At 36.7% G+C, this 12,105-nt stretch overlaps 1 protein-coding gene across 7 annotated transcripts in view; it reads left to right on the top strand.

Annotated features, from left to right (window-relative positions):
* Positions 1–12,105, top strand: part of ATRNL1 (attractin like 1) — a 747,087-nt gene that overhangs the window by 179,966 nt on the left and 555,016 nt on the right. For 6 of the 7 annotated variants that reach the window (XR_015724716.1, XM_045803216.2, XM_087862669.1 and 3 more), the window contains exons 18-19: positions 309–527; positions 7,675–7,749. Coding sequence is in view for 6 of the 7 variants with exons in the window: in XM_045803216.2 (XP_045659172.2) it covers positions 309–527; positions 7,675–7,749 (294 nt within the window). In the remaining variant the exon portion in view is untranslated. The remainder of the gene's footprint in view (positions 1–308; positions 528–7,674; positions 7,750–12,105) is intronic. The other variant, XM_045803217.2, reaches the window with a different exon arrangement.

The raw sequence follows: 12,105 nt of genomic DNA, 5'->3' as shown, positions 1-12,105 counted from the left end.
GGTCCTAAAAACAGGTAAAGTTCTCAGGAACCTTTAAGTGCTGACTTCATTTTTCTTCATGTCATGGTTACCATATACCTTTTTTCACCTTTAAGTTAGTTCATTTATGTCCTCTTTGCTCATGACGTAAGTTTTATTTCCTTTAAGCAGTTGCTGTCTCGTAGATATTATTACAAAAAATGTTTACATTAACTATAGACAACTTTTTACAGTCTTTTTTCCAGATCATATTTATTTTTCCATTAGCTTACAATTCCATTTGAATATAAAGTCATTTAACATATTTTGTTAATGTTCCTGTCATGCAGCTCAAAACTGTTCTGGATTGAGAACCTGTGGACATTGTTTGGAACAGCCTGGATGTGGCTGGTGCAATGATCCTAGTAATACAGGAAGAGGACACTGCATTGAAGGATCTTCACGGGGACCAATGAAGCTTGTTGGGATGCACAATAATGAGATGGTTCTTGATACCAGTCTTTGTCCTAAAGAAAAGAACTATGAGTGGTCCTTTATCCAGTGTCCAGGTAATAAAAATGTGATGAAAATGATTCCAGTTTGGAAACCAAGAATGATTTATTCTTTCTTATAATAAATATTTAAAAAAAATAATGAAACTCACATTTCACAGATGAAAAAATATTCTTCCCTATATCCATCTCTATTGTGCAGATGGCATTCTGTTTGGAATCATTAAATAGGCTAACCAAATGCATGGTATACAATTATTATATTTGGCTTCACGTGAATTGCTAAGAGGAAAAATACTGCGTTCATGCCAATTTTCTACCTTGTACTATAGTCTTTTATTGTTCATAGTATTATAATACTTTAGAATTCAAGGCAATTCAGAAGATCCAGTCAAACTTCATGCTTAGTGTGGGAATGTTTTAAATGGTATTTGTGATGGAATCAGTGGGCCTCATTTTGAATACCGTTTGATTTTGAAGGTCAATAGTTTTCAGGTTTGTTTTTTTTTCCCCATAGGAAGTCTGTTCTTAAACTGAATAAAACCAGTTTCCTGGAAAAATTAGCTTATTCAGTATATTTTTATTGAGTGCCTACTATGTGCCAAAGAGCGTTTCAAGTGCTAGAGACACAACAATTAACAAATTAGACTAAAATCACTGCATTCATGAAGCCTGTATTCTACCTGAAATTAACAAAATTAATTATACACACATACATATATGAAGTTATGTGCTTTTGAATAAAGTCCTGTTAAATAAATAAAACAAGGAAGGGGGATAAAGCTTGCATTTTTATTTATTTATTTATTTTTTTTTTTAAAGATTTTATTTATTTATTTTGACAGAGATAGAGACAGCCAGCGAGAGAGGGAACTCAAGCAGGGGGAGTGGGAGAGGAAGAAGCAGGCTCATAGCGGAGGAGCCTGTGTGGGGCTCGATCCCACAACGCGGGGATCACTCCCTGAGCCGAAGGCAGCCACTTAACTGCTGTGCTACCCAGGCGCCCCAAAGCTTGCATTTTTAAAGGGTAGTGAGAGAAGAGCTCACTGAGAAGTAGCAATAAACAATTCATGTAGATGAGGGAGTGAGTCATAGGGATATCTGGGGAAGGGTTCTAGAACAGGTAACAGTCTGACACAAGGACTTGGGTAAAAGAGTTTATTTGAGAGATGAATCCAGGAGACACAACTGAGGGAACAGAGAGTTTCAAAGAAGGGAGAAAAACTAATAATATTATTAAGCTGGCTACTGTACTTGGAAATTTGGGCTCACACCCACTAGGGACCTATGAAGAACCATGTAGAATGTTTCTCAGAGTTAACCCACTGAGGGACTGGGAGGGTAGGGCACTCATCTATGGATTCTCATTGGTTGAGTGATACCTTTGGAGGTAATATACTTCTGAGCTGTACCAGCATGTCTGGTCTATAGTTTTCCCTGGCACTATTGAAAATTCTGAGGCTGAAAAGTAGAGAGACACTACAGAATTTGCTTTAGGTGAGTCACTGACAGTGTGCTGTTCTGAAACCAGATGGATTTGTGGGAATGTGGCACAGAGTGCAATGATACTTGCTACATAAACTTTGAAATATATGAAAAGCAAAAATGAACAAACTATTGGTTTGTACAACAACATGATTGAATCTTAAATTTTTTTTTTTGCTTAGTGAAAGAAACCAGACCCAAAGGCTAAATGTTGTATTATTTCATTTATAAAATGATCTGGAACAGGCAGAACTGTGGGGATGGAAAACAGATCAGTTATTTGCCAGGAGTAGCAAAGGTAGGGATTGATTTCAAGAGGGCCTCACAATGGAATTTTTTGTGTTATGGAACTGTTCTTTATGATACTGTGTTAGGCTGATGCATGACTCCATGCATTTGTCAAAACCCATATTGTATACCACAAAGAACCAACTTTCCTGAATGCAAATTAAAAAGAAAAGTCAACTAGAATACCAGGGGATCCCAGGATATAAAGTAAACTGTGACAATTAAATTTAACTATATTACAAATGCCATAATGTCGTAAAAGAAAAAAAAAAGAAGAGCTGACCTGAGTAACTTTGGAAAACAGTTTGATTGGATACTGTAAAGTTAAGGGAAAAAAAAACTGTATATAAGATTGTATTCTGGTTAGTAAATTTGTTTATCACGTGGTATAAGTTAACGTTTCTAACGACACTTTATGTGTTTACTAGGTTTGGACAAATAGATTGTGTTTGATTTAAACCAGGTTTTCTACTGTCAGAGCAAGAAGTTAAAAATAAGCAAGGACTGAAGACTATAGAGAACCCTGTGGTGTTGGATTAGGGTCTGAGATAATAGTTGAATTCATGTTTATTTTAATATATATATACCAAGAAGTAAATATAGATATGCGTGTATACATAGGTTAGTATATATCTACATGTATTTCCTAGTTCTGTCTATCAGGAGGGTCTAGAATCCATGACATCCCTGTAGCAACTAGCACATCTAGTGCCTGCATCTTGGTTTCTAAATACTGTTTTCCAGTGAAAGGAACCAGGGCACCACAGAGAAATGGCTAATTCTTGTGCTGGGACAAGGAGAATACATGATTAGCCTGGAGCATTGTTTGGTGCCAGAAAGTAAGAAAGAACTTAAAAAAAAAAAAAAAAAAGAGGATGGGATCATTATCATGCCAAAGGGACACAGTGCCAACCTAAAAGAGTTCTCAATGGATGAAATATGAGCAAAAGATAATGATCGTATTGCATTATAATTCAAAAACCTAAATAATATCCTGATTCTACACTGATTAAATGATTTAATAAATAATAAATGGATGAGAATGAACAAAAATTCCTTACAGAAAATTCTTAATAAATGTAGAAGGAATGAGGGAAATAAAAAAAAAAAACCTATTAGAACCCCACAGTAAGAATTGCCATAAGAATAATACATTTAATATTGAAATTGGGGAATGAAACTTTAAGGAAAAATAGGGTACTTGTGTAGCTTTGAAGCTTCTCAGTAATCACTTCTTTTCTTTTTTTTCATTGTTTCAAGTTTTTATTTAAATTCTAGTTAGCTAACATACATTGTAATACTTGTTTTGGAACAGAATTTAGGGATTCATCACCTACACACAACACCCGTGCTCATCACAGCAAGTGCTTCCTTTATACCCATCACCCATCTAGCCCGTTCCCCTGCCCACTTTCCCTCCAGGAACCCTCAGTTTGTTCTCTATAGTTAAGAGTTTCTTTTATGGTTTGCCTCCCTCTCTCTTTTTTTTCTTCCCATATGTTTATCTGTTTTGTTTCATAAATTCCACATATGAGTGAAATCATATGGTATTTGTCTTTTTCTCACTGACTTATTTCCCTTAGGTTAGTACACTGTAGCTCCATCCATGTTGCTGCAAATGGCAAGATTTCATTCTTTTTGATGGCTGAGTAATATTCCATTTTATGTGTGTGTTTGTGTGTGTGTGTGTGTGTACCACATCATCTTTAGCCATTTATCACTTGATGGACATTTGGGCTCTTTCCACATTTTGGCTGTTGTTAGATAATGCTGCTATAAACATCAGGGTGCATGTGCCCCATCAAATCAGTATTTTTGTATCCTTTGGATAAATACCTAGTAGTGCAATTGCAGGGTCATAGGGTAGCTCTATTTTTAACTTTTTGAGGAAACTCCATACTATTTTCCAGAGTGGCTGTACCAGTTTACATTCCCACCAACAGTGTAAGAGGGTTCTCCTTTCTCCGCATCATCGTCAAAATCTGTTGTTTCCTGTTTTGTTAATTTTAGCCATTCTGACTGGTGTGAGGTGATATCTCCTTGTGGTTTTGATTTGTATTTCCCTGATGATGAGTGATGTTGAACATCTTTTCATATGTCTTCTTTGGAAAAATACCTCTTCATGTCTTCTGCGCATTTCTTAACTGGATTTTTTTTGGGGGGGTTGAGTTTGATAAATTCTTTATTAATTTTGGATACTAACATTTATCAGATGTCATTTGTAAATATCTTTCCATATTCCAAAGGTTGCCTTTTAGTTTTGTTAATTGTTTTGCTGTGCAGAAGCTTTTTATCTCAAGTCCCAATAGTTCATTTTGCTTTCTGTTTTCGGTGTAATTGTAAATGGGATCGAGTCCTTGATTTCTCTTTCTACTGCTCATTATTGGTGTATAGAAATGCAACAGATTTCTGTACATTGATTTTTGTATCCTGTGATTTTTTTGGATTCATGTATCAGTTCTATCAAATATTTTTGGTGGAGTCCTTTGGGTTTTCTACATAGGGTATCATGTTGTCAGTGAATAGTGCAAGTTTGACTTCTTCTTGCCAATTTGGATGCCTTTTACTTCTTTGTTGTCTGATTGCTGAGGCTAAGACTTCTAGTACTATGCTAAATAACAATGGTGAGAGTGGAAATCCCTGTCTTGTTCCTGACTGTAGACGAAAAGCTCTCGGTTGTTCTCCATTGAGGATTATATTAGCTGTGGGTCTTTTGTATATGGCCTTTGTGATATTGACTTATACTCCCCATATCCTACTATATTGAGGGTTTTTATGAAGAATGGATGCTCTATTTTGTCAAATGCTTTTTCTGCATGTATTCAGAGGATCATATGGTTCTTATCCTTTCTTTTATTAATGTGTTGAATCACATTGATTGATTTGTGAATATTGAACCACCCTTGCAGCCTAGGAATAAATCCCACTTGGTTGTGGTGAATGATTCTTTTAATGTACTATTGGATTCAATTTGCTAGTATTTTGTTGAAAATTTTTGCATCCATGTTCATCAGGAATATTGGCTTGAAATTCTCCTTTTTAGTGGGGTCTTCATCTGGTTTTGGAATCAAAATAATGGTGGCCTTATAGAGTGAATTTGGAAGTTTTCCTTCCATTTCTATTTTTTGGAGCAGCTTGAGGAAAATAGGTATTAACACTTCTTTAAGTGTCTGGTAGAATTCCCCTGTGAGACCATCTGGCCCTGGACTTTTGTTTGTTGGGAGTTTTTTGATTACTGATTCAATTTCTTTGCTGGTTATCAGTCTGTTCAAATTTTCTATTTTTTTTCCTGTTTCAGTTTTGGTAGTTTATATGTTTCTAGGAATTTATCCATTTCTTCCAGATTATCCGTTTGTTGGCATATAATTTTTTGTAATATTCTCTTATAATTGTGTTTCTGTGGTGGTGTTTGTGATCTTTCCTCTCTCATTTGTGACTTTGTTTCCTTTCTGTTTTCTTTTTGATAAGTCTGGCTAGGGGTTTATCAATTTTAGTAATTCTTTCAAAGAACCAGCTCTTACTTTCATTGATCTGTTCTGGTTTTTTATTGTTTCTGTATTGTTTATTTCTGCTCTAATCTTTGTTATTTCTCTTCTTCTGCTGGCTTTAGGCTTTGTTTGATGTTCCTTTCTTAGCTTCTTTAAGTGTAAGGTTAGGTTATGTATTTGAGATTTTTCTTGCTTCTTGAGGTAGGCCTGTGTTGCTATATTCTTCCCTTTTAGGACTGCTTTTGCTGCATCCCAAAGGTTTTGGACTGTCATGTTTTCATTTTCATTTGTTTCCACGCATTTTAAAAAATTTCTTCTTTAATTTCCTGGTTAATCCCTTCATTGTTTAGTAGGATGTTCTTTAACCTCCGTGTATTTGTGGTCTTTCCAAATTTTTTCTTGGGGTTGACTTCCAAGTTTCAAAGCATTGTGGTCAGAAAATATGTCATGGTATGATCTCAATCTTTTTGTATTTATTAAGGTCTAATTTGTGACCCAGTATGTGATGTATTCTGGAGAATGTCCATGTGTACTCGAAAAGAATGTATATTCTGCTGCTTTAGGATGATATGTTCTGAATATATCTGTTAAGTCCATCTGGTCCAGTGTGTCGTTCAAAGCCCTTGTTTCTTTGTTGATTTTCTGCTTAAATCATCTCTCCATTGCAGTGAATGGAGGGTTAAAGTCCCCTACTATTATTGTATTATGATCAATGAGCTTTTTTATGTTTGTTATTAATTGATTTATATATTTGAGTGCTCCCAAGTGGAGGCATAACTACTCACAACTGTTAGATCTTCTTGTTGGATAGACTTCTTTATTATGATATTTGCTCTTTTTCATCTCTTGTTATAGTCTTTGTTTTATTTTTTATTTTTATTTTTTTTTAAAGATTTTATTTATTTATTTGACAGATAGAGACAGCCAGCGAGAGAGGGAACACAAGTAGGGGGAGTGGGAAAGGCAGAAGCAGGCTCACAGTGGAGGAGCCTGATGTGGGGCTCGATTCCATAACGCCGGGATCACGCCCTGAGCTGAAGGCAGACGCTTAACCGCTGTGCCACCCAGGCGCCCCTATAGTCTTTGTTTTAAAATCTAGTTTGTCTGATACAAGTATGGCTACTCCGGCTTTTTTTTAATATCCATTAGCATGATAAATGATTCTCCATCCCCTCACTTTCAATCTGCAGGTGTTTTTAGGCTTAAAATGAGTCTCCTATAGACAGCATATAGATGGGTCTTTTTTTTATTATTATTATCCAATTTGATTCCTATGTCTTTTGATTGGAGCATTTAGTCCATTTACATTCAGAGTAATTATTGATAGATATAAATTTAGTGCCATTGTGTTACCTGTTAAGTCATCATTTCTGGAGACTTTTTCTGTTCCTTTCTAGTCTTTGTTGATTATGGTCTTTCTTTCCCACTCAAAGACTCTTCTTTAATATTTCTTTCAGGGCTGGTTTAGTGGTCGTGAACTCTGTTACTTTTTTTTTTTTTTTTTTCTGGGAAACTCTTTATCTTTCCCTCTATTCTGAATGACAACCTTGCTGGATAAAGTATTCTTGGTTGCGTATTTTTCCCATTCAGCACATTGCATATATCATGCCACTCCTGTCTGTCCTGCCAAGTTTCTGTGGAGAGATCTGTTGCTAACCTAATTTTTCTTTCCCTGTAAGTGAGGTATTGCTTTTCCCTTGTTGCTTTTAGGATTTTTTTCTTATTTGTATTTTGCAAATTTTATTATGATATGTCTTAGTGTTGACCTGCTTCTGTTGAGTTTGATGGGTGTTGTCTGTGCTTCCTGGATTTGGATGTCTGTTTTTTACCCCCAGATCAGGGAATTTTTCACCTATAATTTGCTCAAATAAACCTGCCCCTTTTTTTCTCTCTTCTTCTGGGACTCCTATGATATGAATAAAATCTCCCCTCATGTGTTCCAGGTGTTCCTCAGCCTTCACCCTGTGTCCCAGCCATCTGCCCATCTGGTAGCACAGTTCACCTGTGTTTTATCTCAGGTATGCTGGCCGAGTTTCAAATCTCTAAACTTTAGGGACCCAGCATGGTGTGGATCCATGCTGGTCCTCTGGGGGAGGATCTCGCCATACGGGGGCTGGTGCTGGTAGTCGTGGGAATGCACAACAGCTTGAAGTGAAGGAAAAGCTCACTAAAATTCGTCATCCAGATTAGCTGCCCTCAGTGTCTCTACCCTTATACTATGGAATAGGGCAACACGATATGGGGCCTGCTGGCTCTTTTGTCCCTTGAGAGGCAGAGCAGCCTCTCCCAGATGCACTCCAAGAATGGGGAAACAGCTCTCCCAGTGCATCCCTAGGGATCCTCTGATCCTGCTAACTTCTCTCCGGCCTCTGCCCTTCTTCTTCATAGGAGAACTGCTGTGCCCACCAGGCTCTGCTCTGTCTGCAGTGTGTGTTGGGTTTGGCCAGCAAACCCTGAGATGGCAAATGAAAGGATTACTCCCAACACCTTAGTAGGAGAAAGGAGAGGCCTGGGAACCAGACGCTGTAGTGGCCAAAGGCCTCGAACCAAGCTCTGTCTCAGCTTTTATTATGAGTTTAATTAATATACCATGTGCAAGGCAAGGAGTTCCTGAAATACGTGACCACTACAGGTGCCTGTATTTTAAACATCTACTCCCTGAATGAGAACCTTGAGCCGCAGTAAGACTCTGGCTGCTTTCAGCCAAGAAACTTCAAAGGACGCCTAGCGTTCCGGGCACTCCTCCTTTGCCTTTCAATTAGTCTCATCCAGGGAGGCATATACAAGTCGGGTTTTATCGATCCAGGCACTGTGAATCTCCACAAGCGCAGACTTCTAAAACTTCGGTCTTCGAGCTCCGCTGGTTATAAAAACTCACAATAATCAGCCCCTCTTGTTTTCCCAGTCAGTGGTTTTGGTGTTTTTCTTGTGCAATCCCTTGTGTGCTGCTTCTCTCTCTCTCTCTCCTCTCTCCATGATCAGGGAGATCCTCTCCTCTGTAGCCCATGATTCTTTTCTTCCCCCAGACAACTTCTCCGCACCTCTTACCTTCCATGACGTGGCCTCTTTTCTCCCTCTAGTTGTGCAGTTTGTTCTCTCAGTCCTCAGATTGATTTCTTGGATGTTCAGAATGATTTAATATTTATCTAGGTGTGTTTGAGGGATGAGGCAAGCATAAGTTCCTCCTACTAATCCACCATCTTAACTCCCACCTAGCAGTCACTTCTTAAACAGATCTCATACAGGAAAATATGATAAGTTGTACTACATTAAGATTTAAGAATTTTTTTATAAAAAACATTTAGAAAATGAGCAAAGAAGGCTACGAAATTGAAGATACTTACAATACTAACAATATAATAAAGCCTTTTATCCAGAATTGATATTTATTATACACCAGTAATGAAAGACAACACAAACCAAAATTGGGCAAGATAGTTGAACATCACAAAACAGAATATTTAAAAGGCCAATAAACATCTGAAAAGGTGTTTAATCTTTTTGGTCTTGAGGGAAATGCAAATGAAAACCACAAAATGATACCACTAATCACCCACCAGCATGTCTAAAATGAAAAAAAGATAATTTTAAATGTTAGCAAGGAGGTAGAGCAAATGGAAATCTCATATTTTGCTTTTTGAGAGCCTAAATGGTATAAGCACTTGGAAAACATTTTGGAAATATCTGTTAAAACTGAACAAATGCATATCCAGTGATTCAGAATTGTACGTCTAGGCCATGGCTGGTAAACTAGTCTGCTGCCAAATTTAGCCTGTGGCTTGTTTCTACATGGCCTGTGAGCAAGAGTAATTTCACATTTTTAAAATTGAAAAGGAGGAGGAAAAGGAAGAGTAGGGAAAGGAGTATAGGAGGGAAGGAGAAACAAAAGAAGGGAAGAATCTTTGATGGTCTATATGTGCCCACAGTGTCTAAAACACTTACTATTTGGTCCTTTACAGAAAATGTTTGCTGACCCCTGGTTTAGGCCCAGTAACCCAGCAGAGAGCATACTTATGTTCACTTGCAGGACATGCACAGGAATGTTCATAGCAGCACTATTTTAATAGCGCCAACCTAGAACTCATCCAAATGTTCATCAGCAATTGGATGATTAAAGAAGTTGATATTATGCACAACAGAACATATAGCATGAGAATGATTAACCTGCAATTGCATGGGACAATATGGCGGCTCTCCTACACATAGTGTGAAGGGAAGGAAGCCAGACACAAACAAGACACTCTGACTCAGTTTACCTAATGTTCAAAAACAGGGGAAGCTGTTTTATGGTATTATAGGTCAGGGAAGTGGTTACTTTTGGGGGACAGCAACTAGTGACTGGAAGGGGGTACAAAGGAATTATTTCTAAGAAGTTTTCTTAGATTATATTTTTAAATATTAATTCTCCATTTCTGACCCTCTTTATTTCTCTCTGAATCACCTTTTTACTTTCTTGGTTGTTTTTCTGCCTTGCTTTAATGCCTCATTAAATTGTGAAGGTTATCTGTTTTCCCTTGGGCATCTTATAATTCAGTGCCCATTTCTGAGCTTGTGTTCATTCCTTTCCTTAGTTCAATCAACTCTTTTTTCATCTCTTCCTCTTTCATTTCCATTTCTATTCTTAACTGAATTTCTGATTTAAGGTAGTTTTTTAAGCTCTTCAAATGCTGGTTTGACTATATTTATTCTGTTTAGAGAGCTGTCATAGTTTCCTGCTTCATGGTTATATTTTTCAGGGGAATTTTCATCCATTAAGCTATGTTGGATCTGTTTTCCTGATTTTTTTTGTTTTCTGATCTTTAAATAATAACTGTGTAGCTTCTTTTTTTTTTTCTTCCTTTTTCTGCATTGGTGTAGTTTGTAAGATTTCTGGTTTTATGGTCTCACTTTTGTCAGAACAGCAGAGTTTTGGTGGCCAGCGTAAGGATTATGTGTCCTCTGAATTTGTGGCTTTCTTTTTTGTCTTGTAAGAATTTAACTTTCCACTTTTTTTCTTTATCTCTTATCCACCTGGTCCCAAAGGGCACCTTTTTTACTTCCCACCTTTTTTTCTTCTGGAAGTTTTAATCAAGAGTAGTTCTTCTAATTATCCCTGCTTTTAAGTCACTTTTTTAAAAGATTTTATTTTTGTAAGTAATACCTACACCTAACATAGGGCTCAAACCTACAACCCCAAGATCAAGAGTGGCACATTCTACTGACTGAGCCAGCCAGGCATTCCTAAGACCTTTTCATATATAACATGCTCTGATCTACAGTGACATTGTCTTGATATTTTCATTCTTAGGATAGATTTACTCTTTTTAGGGGAGATTTTATATCAATTTTAATCTTGTTACTAGCTTCCCTCTTCTCTCTTCTGTTTTATCTTGGAAGCACTTGCTTACCACAAAATCTTGCAGTGAGATGGGAGCATATGAAATTGCTTCAGTGGATTTTTTTCTTCTTCTTGTCAGGTTATGATGAAGTTGTACTTTTTGGATAATTTTTTTTTCTATTCTTGTACTTCTTTTGGAGGATGTATTGGGAGGCAGAGTCCTAGGCAGCCTTCACTGTTTTCATTTTTCAAAAGTTTCTACTGTGTTTCCTAATGCTGGAACAAATGGGATTTTAAAGACATAATTTTCTAATAATTTGCTATTTTATTTTATTATCTTTATTTTTTAAAGATTTATTTATGAGAGAGAGAGAGCACGCATGGAGTGGGAGGAGGGGCAGAAGGGAGGGGAAGAGGGATTCTTAGGCAGACTCTGTGCTGAGTGCAGTACCTGACATGGGGCTCAATCCCACAATCCTGAGATCATGACCTGAGTTGAAACCAAGAGTTAGATACTTAACTGACTGCACCACCCAGGTGCCCTGACTTGCTATTTTATAGAAATACAATTTATTTTACTATATTATCCCTGTACTATGTGACCTTGGTGACTTCTTTTGTTCATTCTGGTACTTTTCTTACAGATTCCTTAAGATTTTCTTCATGTTGCTTTTCAATAAACATAGCATTATTTTTTTCCTTTCCAAATCATGCCGTTATTTTTATTCTTTCCCTATTGTGTTGTCCCTACAGTGCAACATGGGATTGAATTAGTGAGAGTGGACATTAGTCTTAATTGGAAAATATTTAGCCTTTAACCTTTAAGTTTATTGTTAATATTGGTTTTTCATATATGTCCTTACAGATTGAGGAACTTCCCTTTTGTTCCTAATTAGTTGAGGTTGTTTTCTTAGTTTTTTTTTGTTTGTTTTAAATCATGACCAGATGTGTAATTCTTCCAAAGACATGCATCTATTAAACTGATCGTATGATTATTTTTTGGTTTAATTAATATCATTAACTCGTATTGATTGATTTTCAAATGCTAAATCAATCT

The sequence above is a fragment of the Ursus americanus genome, chromosome 6 (assembly GCF_024610735.1).
Source record: "Ursus americanus isolate L20-20 chromosome 6, mUrsAme1.1.p, whole genome shotgun sequence".
Taxonomy (NCBI): domain Eukaryota; kingdom Metazoa; phylum Chordata; class Mammalia; order Carnivora; family Ursidae; genus Ursus; species Ursus americanus.
The sequence above is the reverse complement of the archived record's forward strand: the minus strand, read 5'-3'. Positions and strand labels throughout refer to the sequence as shown.